This window comes from Microtus oregoni, unplaced genomic scaffold (assembly GCF_018167655.1).
Source record: "Microtus oregoni isolate MIOR12 unplaced genomic scaffold, Mior012 000022F_ref0000154, whole genome shotgun sequence".
Classification (NCBI taxonomy): domain Eukaryota; kingdom Metazoa; phylum Chordata; class Mammalia; order Rodentia; family Cricetidae; genus Microtus; species Microtus oregoni.
The window spans coordinates 32,299,406-32,315,388 of NW_024543081.1; the positions used below are offsets into that span (position 1 = coordinate 32,299,406).

At 41.0% G+C, this 15,983-nt stretch overlaps 1 protein-coding gene across 1 annotated transcript in view; it reads right to left on the bottom strand.

Annotated features, from left to right (window-relative positions):
* Fam91a1 (family with sequence similarity 91 member A1) overlaps positions 1-15,603 on the bottom strand; it is a 40,163-nt gene extending 24,560 nt beyond the window's left edge. Inside the window, exons 1-12 of the mRNA XM_041672276.1 lie at positions 15,319-15,603; positions 10,789-10,873; positions 10,285-10,436; positions 8,739-8,796; positions 7,204-7,271; positions 6,586-6,699; positions 5,374-5,464; positions 4,728-4,790; positions 1,311-1,417; positions 1,190-1,228; positions 661-773; positions 131-246 (exon numbers count right to left, since the gene is read on the bottom strand). Of these exons, the coding sequence (XP_041528210.1) occupies positions 131-246; positions 661-773; positions 1,190-1,228; positions 1,311-1,417; positions 4,728-4,790; positions 5,374-5,464; positions 6,586-6,699; positions 7,204-7,271; positions 8,739-8,796; positions 10,285-10,436; positions 10,789-10,873; positions 15,319-15,390 (1,078 nt within the window). The 5' untranslated portion in view covers positions 15,391-15,603. The remainder of the gene's footprint in view (positions 1-130; positions 247-660; positions 774-1,189; positions 1,229-1,310; positions 1,418-4,727; positions 4,791-5,373; positions 5,465-6,585; positions 6,700-7,203; positions 7,272-8,738; positions 8,797-10,284; positions 10,437-10,788; positions 10,874-15,318) is intronic.
* Between the last annotated feature and the right edge of the window lie 380 nt (positions 15,604-15,983).

Here is a 15,983-nt window from a genome sequence, read left to right on the forward strand (position 1 = left end):
GTATCTGAAGGACTCAGACTACACACTAAATAAGAAATCTGGCACAGAGCTATAAAGGAGACGGAGAGCTGTGTCTGGAAAGATGGCAGACCTACAGATAAGCTCTAAGTTAAACTGAGTTGCTGCTAACCTGGGTCTTCTTGACTATTTGTATCAGTGTCAGTAGCCGAAGAAGCTTCTTGCACAGGACTCCTACTTTCCCCGCCATCCCATGATAAAAGCATCTTTTGTGGGTCTAAAGTGCTCCTATTAATGAAGAATACATTCACTTTTAAAAAAATCACACAAATGATCTCACATGAGCATAGCTACTGAAGCTGGTATTTATAACTATGAACAATCCACCAGAACAGAGGCCAATACACAAGTGTGAAGTTGAGAGATGAGCTCTCAAATTGCTTTGGACGCAGAGAGGAAGCTTTATAATTAGAGCTCAAGCATAGGCTTCAGGGAATCTAAGCTCTCCTAACTTACACATTTTATAAAATATCATATGTACTATTGTCCTAAACAAAGCGTTCTTGATTTTCATCAGATTATACAGAAGGTCCATCACACTGAGAAGACTGAGAGTCACCTCAGTGGCATAGTGAATAAATAAATTTCCTGCATACAAAATTCTTTTCAAAAGGAAACTATCATATTGAATAAACGAATTACTTTAATCTGTTCACAGATGGAACATTCTTCCATGATGAATGAAGTTGATCCAGATTTATTACTTGTCCTTTCTTATGGGCAAAACCCAATCGACAATACATTGAAACAGCATTCTGAAAGGAATATAAGGAAAATTAGCATTAAAACAAACATCAGAATATCTGTAGAGAAAAAATACACTGTAAGAGACTATGCCTCTGGTGACGTGCAAGAATTTCCGTATCTTAGCTGCAGAGCAGTCTGGCCAGGACCGCCATCCCTAAACCCTCTTCTACTGAGGACAGAGGTGCAGTGTGGCCACTGACCGGGCCACCTCCTGCTGACCACATTAATGTGAGGACTCTATTCTACCTGGTGGAAAACAGACTCAGGGCTTCTCATCTCCCCCTTTCTTTCTGCAACCATCTTTACCATGCAGATTTCCTCATGCAGCCAATAAGGATCAGTAATGTACCATGGTAAAAAAAAAATCAACTAGCAAAATCCACCCAGTACTCACACTATGAATAAAAGGTAGAAAATAACATACCTTCACCAGTGATAAGTCTATCTCAAGGACATTTGCAAGCTAGGAAACAAAAGTGAAAATTACTGTTCCATTCTCAGAATTATCAAGCATATCCTTTCAAAAATGTTTTTGCCACACTTACCTCTGCAACATTAGTGTGCTCATCTATGGACACAAATATCTTATAGAGTAGAGTTTCAAAATAATCCCCTTGTACCCGATTCATTACAAAACCTTCCAGAGGAGGAACTGAAATAAACGAAACAGACTTTTCTCAGGCACTAGTTTTCATAAAACAAAAAGTATAACTCAAATGCCTATGCAAAGAGAGAAACCATTCAGACAGAGCAGAGCTTTTCTGCACTTCTTCCGCTCCATAGCAACCTTTCCAAAGTTCCCAGGCCAGGCCACACACGCCATCTACACAGAGCTGTCTAAAGGGTTCACATGGAACTCTCAGAATACTGAGGAAGGAAATACTAGACAGTGCAAGCCTGGTGAAAACACATGGGAACAGAGATAAGCCTACAAAAGGTTTGTGATGTATGTGCTTTTGATGCCTCATAGGCCAAGAAAGTGAGCAACAGAAGACTGTTGGAAAGAGTTTATACTCCTTGGAAACAGTGGAGTCCGCAGAAGTCACTAACATCTGCTCCTCCTCAGTGGCCAGAGGTCAATCCTTTCTTTAGCACACAAAGCGGCCAACCATGGTAGAATGCTCACCCACTCAAGCTATCTCTCTCATCTAGACACTTTGATCTGACCAGCAAGCTCTGCCTAGTTAACAGTCAAGGAGCACGCTTTTGTTCGTTCACATCCTTCCATGTGTACACTTCTCCTTTAAAATACCCCGGGGAACAGGCTGGCAAAATAGCTCACTGGGTGAAGGCACTTGGTGCCAAGCCCAACAACCCCTAAGTTTAATCAGCCCCACAGCAGAAGGAGAAAATAAGAGTCCTGAAGGCTGCACTTGTGACTTCCACAGCATGCACCTGCGGCACATGCACTCGTGGACATAAAATAAAATGTAAAAAAATAAAACCTCATGGAAAAGTGGGGTGCATAGGGCACTAAATTATTCCCAACAATAAACACTAAAGGTTTCTTCTTAGAAATATTTTAGCAATTCCCTATTTGAAAACTTAATTCTTATCCTACAATACCACTATGTGCAAGCATTTACTGAATGAATGCTTGCTAGGTGCTAACACCCACCAAGTAGATTACATACACCATTTTGTCTTCTAGCCCTACAAGTTGTACAGTTTTGTAATTATCCCTTCCTTGGAGATACCAAGGTACCAAGAAGTTAGGAATTTCAATATATAATTTATATCTAGGATAACAGGATGAGACAACTCCTTATAGATATATAAATCCATTTCTAACATGTATTACATTAAAATAAAAAGTACGAACCAAAGCCCAGCTTCTTAAACTATGGGTCAGAATCCAGGGTTGTATTTTTTTTTAAGATATTGGCCATCCAAAGAGAATGGAAGTATTATTTCATATCAAGTATAAAAATATGTTCCAGACAGACTACAGATGTGACAAATTATTACAAATTTTTAGTGTGCATATATAATTTTTTGATATTATTTAAGAACTTCATTAAAGAGTTACAGAAAAATATAGGCATTGAAGCATAAAATACACACGTAGAAAAAAAGACTCTAAGAGCCAAAGAACCAGGACATCTGCTGTTAGACAGTATCTTCTTTAAAAAAGAAAGACAGACAGACAGACAAGTGGGGGAGAGGGAGATGATCTGGGAAGGCTTAAGGGGTGAATGTGATTAAGTAAAATTGTACAAAATTCCCTGAGAATAAAACAGTATTTTATTTTGGTATTTCGAGATAGGGTTTCTCTGTAAGTTTGGAGCCTATCCTGGAACTAGCTCTGTAAACCAGCCGGTCTCGAACTCACAGAGATCCACCTGCCTCTGCCTCCTGAGTGCTGGGATTAAAGGCTGTAAAACAGTGTTTCTTTAAAGCGGAATAAATGTGTTGACACTGGAGTCCTCCACAATCACCCCTCTAAGAGTGTTCATTCCTCCGCACTTGACTGTCCACCTCCCACAGGGCCAGATCTTTGTGGACCATCTGGAATGCCTCTTCTGAAATAGCTTGCGAATGTTTCATGCTGAATTTGATGGCTTTACCCAACTTTACCTTTGTGGGTTATTCCAAGAAAAGGACCAGACTAGAGAGGTGACATGCAAGCCGAGTCAAGCATCTGTCTGCACCAGCTAACTGCCAACTACTGAGTGAGGCAGAGCAGAATACGCTGCTGCAGTGAAGAAGCCATCCAGTCAACCCTCCTCTGCTCTCTCCAGGGAACTGAAGAGCTACTATACAGTCCAGTGTCATGGCACACAGGAGGCAGAGACAGGAGCCAGCCTCAGCTACATCCAAGTTCGAGGCTATGGCTATGTTAGAACCTCAAAACAAAAAGGTGCTAAAGGAAGTCAATGTTAAAACTGTAAAGTCAATATTAAATCATCAGCAATTAAAACAGACTGAACGAACAAATCCACTAATACAACTTCTGAGTGAATCTCAAATCAAATCAACTTATCGGGTAAGAATAGGGACTAGAATAAATCTTATACATTTCCAATAGTGAGAAAAGTACTACCACCACTTCTGTCTCCAAGGACTCATTTCCTTGTTAACAGTCTTCAAGTTCAAACCTTATTCCACTTGATACATCACCAACTTCAAACCTAGATTAACTAAGCTAGTGTTCCACTTCTTTTTAACTGTCTCTCCAAGCTTCAACAGAATTCACAGAAGCAGGGGGCTGGAGAGATGGCTCAGTGGTTAAGAGCATTGCCTGCTCTTCTAAAGGTCCTGAGTTCAATTCCCAGCAACCACATGGTGGCTCACAACCATCTGTAATAAGGTCTGGCGCCCTCTTCTGGCCTTCGGCATACACACAGATAGACTATTGTATACATAATAAATAATAAATAAATATTAAAAAAAAACAAAAACAAAAAAAAAAGAATTCACAGAAGCATACAGTCTACAACGCATTACTGGGCTGAGGATGAATCTCCTGACATGCTAACTCAAATAAAGATCAAGATGTGCCCCAGCCTGAAAAACAAGAGGCAATATTTCTGGGATCAGCTCAATTACCATCTGTTTCTCCACATCGAGTCATTCTCTGGAGTCTGACCCTTCACATTCTTTCTCACTAATATTAATCATAAACAGTGACAATAGCTGAATGACACTAGAAAACATATTACAAACATCTAACTATAAGTTAGTACTACAAAATTTAAAATTTTAAAAAAGTACTTTTACTTGGGATTGTAGAAAATTTATTTTGAAGTTCTATTTTATTACAGTATATATATCAAAATAATGTGAGAAATAAGAACTTATAATAAAACCACAATGGGTTAAATGTAAAAATAAAAATCTTCTTTAAAAAGTCTAAATATCTAAAATTACAGAATGATTTGTGTTAAACTTATTAGGTGATATATACCATTTGACTTTAAGCAGTATTCAAAATAAAGTACAAAACGGCAGCCCAGACTTACCAGCTATACAACTGTCATCTGATATGGGCACATCCAGATAAATAAAGCCTTTGTTATACAAACCTACAAAAACAAAAGCACCTTATTTTAGATGGGACACTATAAAATAACGTTTTTTTCCTACAAGTCTGATTACTGGCTTTCTATGTCTTAAACTGAACACTACATAAAGAAAAAGAAAATAGTATAAGAGAACTAACTAGATTTTCTAAATCTTGAATTCTTACATGGTTTCTGAACTACAAATCTCTTACCATTCATTTGTGTAAGTCTGTAATTATAAGGACTAAGTCTGTATAATAAAGAACTAAGATCATATTTCAAGTAACATGACTTAGGTAACAGACTCAATTTGGACTAGTACAGCAATTGGTATTAATTACCAACTGTTTTTTTTTTAAGACTTGCACTTTTTTTTTCTTATTTATTTCATATGCATTGGTGTTTTGCCTGCACATAGTTGTCAGATCCCCTGAAACAGAAATTACAGACAGTTATGAGCTGCCATGCTGGTGCTGGGAATTGAACCCAGGTCTTCTGAAAGAGCAGTCAGTACTCTTAACCACTAAGCCATCTCCTCAGCCCAATTATCAACTGTTTAAAACAAGGTTTTGCATTGACGAAGACCATGCTTATAAGCACTTACTGTGTACTACGTTGTAATCTAGTGACCCAGCGAGCTGAGGGCCTGAGTCAATGATCTTATCAATAGCGCCTTTCTCAGGAAAAGTGCATATCTAAGAAAAAAAATAATAATTTCAATTAACTTCTGTCCTAATTAACTGATTTGTAAGTTTCCTAAAATGTAATCCACATTGGAACCCATGACTGACTAGTGTATGAAATGAACCTTATCATTGCCATTCATCACCTTAGAATTTAAACAATAAAACTATGCACATAACCATCACTTAAATTGCCAAACTAAGGTGCCGACAGTTTAGATAACAAAATCACCATAAATACCAACATCTGCCAGTTGGTAGTAAATGCTCACTGATAAACCAATGTTTATTCTTTTTCTTTAAAATGGAATCAGATACATGAAAGCAAATCCTTATCAAAAAGTTCACTGAGAAAAACTCTACCTGGACAACAATGGTGCAGTTAGGACAAATTATGACAGGCTGACAGCTCTATTGGGAAGGGCTTCCAGCGAAGCAAAATATCCCACTTTAAAATGCCCTCCAGAAGCGCAAAGACAAATAAATAAATAAATAAATAAGAGTGAAAAGGTCACATTATATCCTTCAACCTACACAGATATTCCATGGTCTCTACCCTTTCTTCAATTAGCTTGGATGAACTTCTGTGGATAACACTGCTTTTGATCTTGATACTACTACCCCAACAGGGACTGGACTACCTGAGTATCTATCAATTTGGACCCTTTCTGTCCCTATAACTGGAGTCATTTAGTTAACAGCTTTGTGTTCACTTTCCTCATCTGCAAACTGGAGCACAAACAATACTTTCTCCTTGGGTTGTCATGAGCCTTAAAGGAGTCAAGAACATAGTCACATTAGTGTGCAGCACATGTGCACAAAGTCAATGCTCAGAGTTACCCATATTATTGTGGCTGCTAGGTATGACATCATGTCCCTTTACACGAGACCATTAATTAAGAACCCAAATTACTGTACATAAACCAAATAATGCCTCCTGCACCATTATAGATTTTGCAAACTCCATCTAATCTACTAAGATCATTTTGAATTACTTTGATTTTCTGCAGGAAAATCAAATGTTACCTTTTAAAACATTATGTAATTAAAAATTGTAAAAATAAGTTAAAAAATAAATATTCTGGTTTTAATCTTTTCTTTTTCCTCTGCTTTTAGTCTATAACAATCTCTACCTTGATGTCATCTTCTGTGATATATCCAGCCTGCACCACCCACCATGCCTCGATGGCAATTTCCACTGGCTTTATTGGTAGAAGATCACGGGCAGTTTTCCTTCTGAAGAATTTCTGCAATAGTACAATATTTAAGTATTTACAACCAATCCAAATCACCACTTTTTTCTACCATCATAAGACATTACAACAGGCTAAATCTTTTCAAATTTTCATGTTTGAATTGCTAATTCATCTAGATACTGTAGAATCACTCTTAATTTATTTTAAAATAAGTTACTTAAACCTAGACTTCAATCCAAAAACAAATGAAATGAAACCCCAGAAGCTAAAACTGCATTTGAAAATGTGAACTTATTTTACCCATTAAATGAATTCCGGAGCTAAAATGGACAAAAACACAAGCAAAAAGACATTAACTTCTAAAAATAAATGTTACGTGTTAGAACTCATTAGCTGCTTAAGCTACAACCTGGTGAACATTGAAAATCTGTTCACTGCTCCTATGAGATGCACGCTAACTGGTTCAAGTTAGAGTCTATTATTTCTACCACTCTAAACCAAACTCTGGGTATCTAGTTCTGACAAGGAAGCTCTAAGAACAGAGGGATGACCAACCTTTGAAGATCTACACTGGTTCATCAGGTCAATATACTGGTTTCTTCCTATGCCAAGAAGCCGCAGACCTGAAAGTAAGTCCTTCCTTTAATACATCTTGAAATGTGAGTATACACTCAATGACATTAGGAAAACTTCCCTGTTTATAGTTTTAATTGCTGACTGGCATTATCCATCAATATCAAAAAGAATTCATCACACAATACAGATGAAACCTCAACTTTGGGAGAGATGAATCCAAGTTGTCACGTTTGACAATGCTAACGAGGACATGTTGAAAAGCAGAAGTCCTCCCAGTTTTAAGAAGTAAAATTATGCTTTTTAGCAGAAGTTTCTTGCGTACAGAACAACATCACGTGTTAAATAAAAATCTCACTAAGATAAGCATAGTGAAACACAGCAAAGCATGTTTGTGGAACTCTACACGCTACTGTAAGGTAAGATTCCTGTGAGCAGGCTGTCCTCCTTCCATGAGCAGACAAACAGCCTATAGAATAGCAAGAATGTCATTCTCTAGAATAAAGGTTAGTGTGGAGCCTATTCTATCTACTACTGGACAGAGAGTTGGAACTCACTTCTGTTCCTTCAAGGTTATTGTCTGTTTCTATCTCAAACAAAGGTCCCACCTTGACTGAGACCAGAAAGTTCTGCTCTCTCAAGGTTATTGTCAACAGGTGTGGCTAACATCCAGGTATTTCAGGTATTAAGAAGTAGATCTGTTTAACAAAGGTCTAAGGATCCAACTAAGTCCCTTCTCCCTTAGGAAGATAACTATGGATTCCACCCAGGGAGTGGTTTGCCTACAATTCTATTTTGGTCTAGGGTGTGAGCATTAGTCTTGTTCTGGCAGGAGAATGTTTCACTGAGAATGTATTCCTTCAACTGGTCTGTTCATCTCTTTGTGTTGTATTAATGAAGTTTTTATCTTACTCCTACCTTTTGGAGGTCAATGGCAATTAAACACCAAACACCAGTGATTTCGGTGTTCACTGGAACTCCTTTCCCGGTGCATCCTATGTCTCTGTTTTATTACCTTCACTCGCATCTTCAATCTCTATACTTATTATTCTAATCCTCATGTCCCTACCCTGGTAAGAGGTACACTAGTTGAAGCTGGTCTCTGACAGGTTAGTCCTAACTTTCTGACTGCAAAATATTCTTCCCATTGATATTAGGCTAAATCTCACATCTGATTTATTGTGTTTTTCTTTCTTTCTTTCTTTCTTTTTTTTTTTTTTTTTTTTTAGTTTTTCGAGACCGGGTTTCTCTGTAGCTTTGGAGCCTGCCCTGGAACTTACTGTCAACCAGGCTGACCTCCAACTCACAGAGATCCGCCTGCCTCTGCCTCTGCTGGGATTAAAGGCATGTGCCACCACGGCCCGGCACCTCACATCTGATTTGTATTGTGCAATGAAGTTCTCATTAATAATGTTGCTCTCAATTTTCATTCAGGTCAGAAACACAAAATCCTAATAGACAGCATGCATACACAAAGTCATAATCTAAATGTTACTCCTTAACAAGTGGGTACTCACAGTCAGCAGCAGTAAAATTAGGCAACGAATCATAACTTTTCTCACTGTTCATGATGTCCTTTGAAAAAGAAAAAATATAAAATATGAAAGGTAACTTTCCTAAATAAAAGGATATATATTGCTACAGCCAAACAGAGCAACAACTATTATAACAGGAAACAGTGGGTCACACCTGACATCCTAAAACACGCATGCACCACTGTGGTACTAAGCCTATGGCCTCAACATAATAAATGAAGGTTGCACTTTTCGGTCTAGGTTTCTTAGAACACTCTGAGTCCCAAACAGTTGCCCTGTAGTCTCTATTAGAGCTCAGGGTTCTAGTTTTTCCACACTTCATATCCGATTCTACCTACATTCCTACCGTGAGAGAAGGCCAATAGTGTGTCAACTCTATCACCAAGTATCGAAAATACACATTCCCAAGCAGGATTCTAAATTACCTCCAAGTCTTTGCTCCTATTTCAGTTAGTATCAAGTTAAACTTAGTATCTGGCTTTTTCAACTCCAATCTTCTCCAACACCATCCAACTATTTACTGTTGGAGAAGACCCATTTTCAACCCAGACTTGACAATCATTTCAGAACAAAGCCCAGAGAAGAGTAAGCAGGTGAATGTAATTGAAATGGAAGCTGGTAAATGTACAGAATTCTATCTGCTCTACCCCAAACCTCGTGGAAAGCGGAAAAAGAAAAAGAGACAGGGGGAGGAACTCATCAGTTACTATTTCATTACACTACCACGCTACAGGGACCATCAGAACGCCAATGGAGAACCTGAGAAAGACCAGACTGTACATGTGCCACAGAGGAGGGGCTTATAGAGCTAAGGAAGGGAGCTCAAGTCAAGGGCACCAGACACTCACACAAGGCACCAGCCTCCTCACTACTGCAGGTGCTTAGCCTGTCTGTGCATACGCTTTTCTCTGCTCTTCCAGTGTCCAGAGAGCCCAAAAGCAGCACTCAAATATAAACAGTCAATAAATACTGCAGATGTGTGTCCATCTTTATAGAAAGTTCACTTTTTTAAAAAAGTGTTATTCAACAAGAACCAAGTACAAACCAGCCAAAAGTTAATAATAGACTAACAGCCAGGACAATGGAAACAACTTTCCTTCCTGACATGTATTATATCTATAAAGCTGGGTCTGCACTGTCACTTTTTTATACAAGGTGGACAGATAAATACTATTTCCTTGATCTTACTGGCCAAGTCTGCAGCCCATATTTTCAATCTTATAGATTACAAGCAATAAGTGTACCAACTGCTGGTATAAACAGCTAATTAGTGACCTAACTGCACAAAGGGTAAACAACACCTTCAAATACATAGAATACAAGCAGCCTCCCTTCCAACATAAAAGCATCAATAATGGCAACCCTGTGTGTGCCTCAGCTACCTTGTGACTAGCCATCCTTGATACACACTAACTGGACAGACAACATCCATGACAGCTGAGAACGGGGAAGCTGCTGGTCTACTGCAAGGTGTCCCAGACCCAGAGTCCCACCCCACCGTAAACTGTCACTCCCACTAGAAACTAACCTCCATGATCCCAGTGTAGTATGCAAACGGTGTTATCCTCAGGCCCTTCACCATGATGTCAGATAAGTGGTAAGGGTACAGCATGAGGTGATCGCGACTGTACTTCAGCAGCTCTTCATAGTATTTGCGTTCATCTTTCTTGACATGTTTAACTGCAAGAAAAGGAAAATGTCCAGCTTTCTCAGGTTTCTTACTGTTGTTCTGGTGACAAAACAAAACTGAGTCTTAAAAAATGGTCAAGAACCAGTGTCTTTTTCCTCCTCTGGCATTCTCTCACTCAGATAGAGAAGACACTGAATTAAGACTAAGATATTATAGGGAAAACAGACCTATAAACAGCAATCTAAAAAGGAATTTTCCTCACAATTAGAAAACTCCACAGTATGAATTGTTATTATGTGGAATCAGTACAAATGTTGTTAAAGCCGTACAGTACACACGGAAAACCAAAATGAAAAGACAGCAGCAGTCATCTCCACCCGGCACAAGAGCATCTCCACTTACCTAGGTTATTTCTGTAGCGCAACTGGTTGCGGATACTGTATAAGACAACCTGCTTTTCATACTCTCGCTGTGAGTTTCCAAGACTCTAAAAGAAATTACACATGGCTTTTTAAACAGTTTCCAGATGAACAACAGTACTCTGTCTACCATAAAATTACACATAAACAAAAAACATGACCCCTAATTTTACCCTGGCATTTCTAATGGCCAGAACTGAATAAGGAATACTTTCTTAAGTTTTATTATGTTAACTTTACTACTATGATATTAAAACAAAATCCCGCATGTTCTTTGTAGTGTGCCTTTCTAAAATGATTTACTTAAATTACTCAAAATAGTTACATAAAATAAAAAAGCAGTGTAAGAATACAACTATACTGGTTAGCAAGGCTGTTAACAAAGATTTCCTTCCAGAAAATCCCAGACTGAAGTGGGACAGAAAGATGGATAGATGGACCGATGAGTGGATGGTAGGGGCTTCTCACATCTATACCTATGTGAATTTAAGAATATAACCCAGTCATTTTGAAATGAACCGTAATTACCGGAGATAAAGATTTCTACAGAATGTCCATTTCAAATGTGCTAAAACTGTGTCTGTAAAATGCCATTCCCTTACTTCTGCTCTAGAAAACATCTGGACCATCCTGTCATTCTCAAATACAGCTCTTCACTGGCACTGAAGCACCTCACAGCACTGATGCTACGACCCTAAGAATACCAAAACCCAGACATGATCCAGTCCTTACATCAAATAGCGTCTGTACACATCACATGTTCCTGCATAGTTTTAATCATTTTGAGATTACTTCTAACATCTATTAACAAGCTGACAGACTCTATTTCCATGGAGTAATAGTAAGAAATAAGTCTGTACACATTTGGGGTAAACCATCTCTTTTGAAATATTTTCAGTCAGTGGTCATTGAATCAGCAATACATATCCTACAGACAGAAACACAGAACTGCACGGAGTAAACAAAATACTTTCTAGCTGTGTCCACAGTGTTTTAAGTTCAAAGTTGAAACTATGAAAGCAAAGACTAAACATGCTTAATCATAGTTAACATTACATTCATGTGTGACCATAAAGTTAATTTAGTATCTGACTGCTCTCTCACTTCTAATCACCAGGTACAGTTTTTTTTCCTAGCACACTATAAACCTAAACTAGACCTCTTTAATGATAAAATGATTAGAGGATTCAGCTGGTTATTTTTTATAGGTTTGTAAAAGCCAAAGTAAATGTCCATACACCTACATTTTGCAATCAGATAAATAAAACCTCTAAATTTAATAAACTGTTCCACTGGTGAGGATGCAGTGACATGATGTGAAAATTGCATTAGTCTATCACAGCTGGAGAGACTCCAGCTATTTCCACCTGTAGCACCCCAAGTGTTGAAGGAGAGTGCGCTGTGGAGAGACTACCCCATCACCCTCTACACAGAAGCTCACTTAGGGTTCAGAAGGATCTGCCAAGGTTCCTGCAGCTCTGATGCCAGGTCAAAACCTCTCCAGGAGACACCACACACGCTCGTTGTACACAAGTGTGCCATCCCACTACAATCACAGCAAGTTCCAAACTGGAAGCTTTGGCCTTCTGGTTCAAAGACAGTCTTTAAGTTACCATCACATTTACCGGGAAGTGTCACTGGAGACTGCAAACTCCATCACCATGTGAGCTCAGGACTAGGTGTGGAGCACGATTAACCCCATCAGTCAATATATGCTATGCACACAAACCCCTAACTACAGTGAACTAAGAGTACATAAACATCTGTTCAGCAACTCTTTGACTCTACCCTTCTCCAAATCTCCCACCACTGTAAAACATTGTTGCCACTACAGACCTAGGTGACAGAACAGGGACAACAGCCATTTCACTAGGACAGTTTTGGTTGCAAATGGGAAGGCCTAGCAGACAAAGCCAGGCGTCATAAAAGAGGAACTACAGGAAATGAAGCAGTGATGTGAAAATGAGCACTAGCTACAGAGCACACCCCATGCAGCAGATAACCCTGACAGCAGGCTTTCTGCAGCCAGGGCTCCTACACACCTCAGTGTGTGCATCCTAACGGGTACCCTTCTACTGGATGGACGGACGGACGGATGGATGGACAGATGGATGGATGGGTAGATGGATGGATGGATGGATGGACGGACGGACGGACGGATGGATGGATAGATGGACAGATGGATGGGTGAATGGATGGTAGGTAGATGGACAAAGATAAAAATAACCACGTCTTAAAAATTGATCTATTAAAAGACTTCACTTTAAATAAAAGAACTACACATTGTGTCAAACAATGAACATCTGATATTAGCTAACTACAGAAAAGTCCTAAAAACAATGGCCTGACTTGCATTTTTTTTCCTGTGCTAGGGATGGAACCCAAGGCTCTCTGTGTACGCTCAGGCCTCATCTACAACTCTTTAACGTTTCTAAAGGTCAGTGTGACCAATAGAATAAAACGAGTATTTTCCTCATCTCATCCACGTTGGAAAACAAAGAACAAAAAAAAAAAACTGGCTTGTAAGATTTTTTTTTTTTATCTGAGTCTCCTTCCTTCAGCTTTCAGAAGTGGGAAATGAGTCATTTCCAAATGAAGCCCACCAAAACTTACTGGAAATCACCACATAAACATACTTAGTATTTAAAATACCAAAATACACATTCTTTCCACACAGACTAAAAAAAAAAATCCCCATTTTTAGTACATTTGAGATTTTTATAGCCATTTAGGAAGTATTTCAAACTGATGCCTCATTCCATCTAACAGCTACTAACAACCAACCATGCATAGAGATGCTTAGGGTACAAAGCCTAACAAAGAATCTAACCAGAAAATGCACATGGCAGGGTGACCACATGACGGATGAGAAATAACAGTAGGATGACAACATGGCTGAGGGCAACTATTGTGAAATTAGGGGGCTAGGAAACGCCTTAGTGATGACAGAAAGCGGAAGTGCAGTGAGAGGACTCAGTGTAGTGTGAGGAGGGGAAGGTCCTGCCAGAGACCAGACAGAAAGCTGGTGTGATCTGAAGCGGACCTTGACTCCGGGAAACCATGGGAAGGCTGGGGAAAGTCTGTACAAAAGAAGGCCACGCTTACTCTGAGTGCTTTCAGGGATTTCACATACAAAAACAAATCCGTTTACATTGGGACTTAAGTTTTAGCACTGTCCTATAATTACATTTAATAATCACATTTGAGTTGGAGGAGGCTTTTGTCAACACTAATTAGAGTCAATTGTTTAAGTTGGGTATAATCTAATGACTTAACACAGAGGACAATTTACTCTAGTTGTCTGCAGGTTTGTCTCAGACATATTTACCTAAAGCACAAAACTGTCTGCCAAACCCTCATTCAAACTTAAGAGCAACTTGTTCCTAAAGGTTTAGACTTGTCTTTTCAAGTTTCAGAAACCGACTCTTTGACATCCTAGAGACCTTTACCCCTGAAACACACCTTGACATTCTCTGTCATGCGATACTAACCAGAACCTCTTAACTCATTCCCTAGAACGGGGACTCAAACCACATCAAACAATCATAAAACCATTACCACCACTATTCCATATATTTTCCAAAACCACATCTGTTGCCCATCACCAAGAGGAAACAGAAATCAATAGAACTGAGAGACACAGCGGCCAGCGACAGTGCGTCCCTTACAGGTGGCACATCCCTTCTGAAGACTTCCAGCCACCTGTCGTGTTTGTACTCATTTATCAGGCCGTCTACTGGCTGGCCTGGCTAAAACTAGTACACTCTGTGGGGAGGCAGGCTTCTTGGCTGCTGCAAACTCTCTGTACCCCAAAGCAGGCATAACATCTTAGGAGGTGCTCAATAAATACCCGTTAAACAGCTGAGCAAAACTGCCAGTCAACGTAAGCGTTAGACTTCAAAAGTCTCAGGTCATGCTCCCGTCGACACATTCCTTATAAAGTCGGTCTGTCTAAAGGACAAAGTCCACCAACACAAAGCACACATACCCTTCCGAATCAGATCCTGACTGCCCCTGGCGGCCTTACCGGCGACCACCCTCACACATTCAACAAACGCCACCCGATGCATCAACACACATACCTCCAAACTTTGATGACTCGCTACTCGGTGGAGACCTGCTCTTCCCTCTCTCTGGGAGAGGGGTGGTCTTCATTCCTTATCTTGCACGGTCCAATTTAAATGCTTCCGGTTATGCATACGACTAAAGATCCGCACCCTACCTCCCACCCACACTACAGAGGAGTTTGAACTGTCACCCTGCGTTGAACGCACTGTTCCCATCCTTCTTCCACCACCCTTACAATTTTGGAGCCCAGGGGCTTTCTTTGAGATCTCAGGAGCGCAGGTCCCTCCCTAGCTCATAAAGTCTGCAAGCCGAGGTAACCGGGCGAGTCCGGCAGGGACATCACTCCAGCCTTCCTGGCGACCGAGCACTCCGAGCCCAGGTTTTCCCGATCCCGGGACGGTCCTCAGGGCAGGCGACCGCTGGGCGGGGCAGGGCCGAGCCGTACCTGTCTCACGTTAGCTGGCAACTTGCTCCAGGGGTAGTTGTGTCGGATGTGGAACTCAACGTCGATGTTCATGATGCCGGAGCCCAGGCCAGCAGTGGCCGCGGCTCTCACGCCGCCTCCCGTCCACACGCACCCGGCCCGTCCGCGGAGACCGTACGCCTAGGCCGTGCGAGCCCGGCGCCGCCCCATGGCCAGGCCTCCACAGCTCCGCACGGCGCCGGCCACGGGGCACGGTGGCGGCAACTACGACCCGCACCTCAGCGGCTCCAAGTTTCTTCCTAGTTTCGGCCTTCCGGAAATGGCTCTGCGCCGACGTCACTTCCGATCGCAGGCGCGATGCCGGGGAGCGGAGCTCCGGGTGGGCCTGTCCCGCCCCTGTCCCGCCCCCTGCACGTGGTTGAGCCGGGCGAGGAAGGCGGTGCCCAGAGACCCCGGGAATCTCCGCCGGCTGCTCCTGCTCCGGTCCGGGAAAGAGCAGAGCCGCGGCGGTCGCTGAGCTTCTGTGACTCGGTTTCCCAAATGTGCGTTCCTGGGGCTCTGGATAGGCGGCCGAAGGTACTGCGGTCAGTTGTCCGAGCAGAAGCGCTGCTGGGGAAAGACTACTCTCGCCACCCCGCCGGGCAGGACAGGGTCACCGAAGCACCGACTGTGACACGGCACCTACC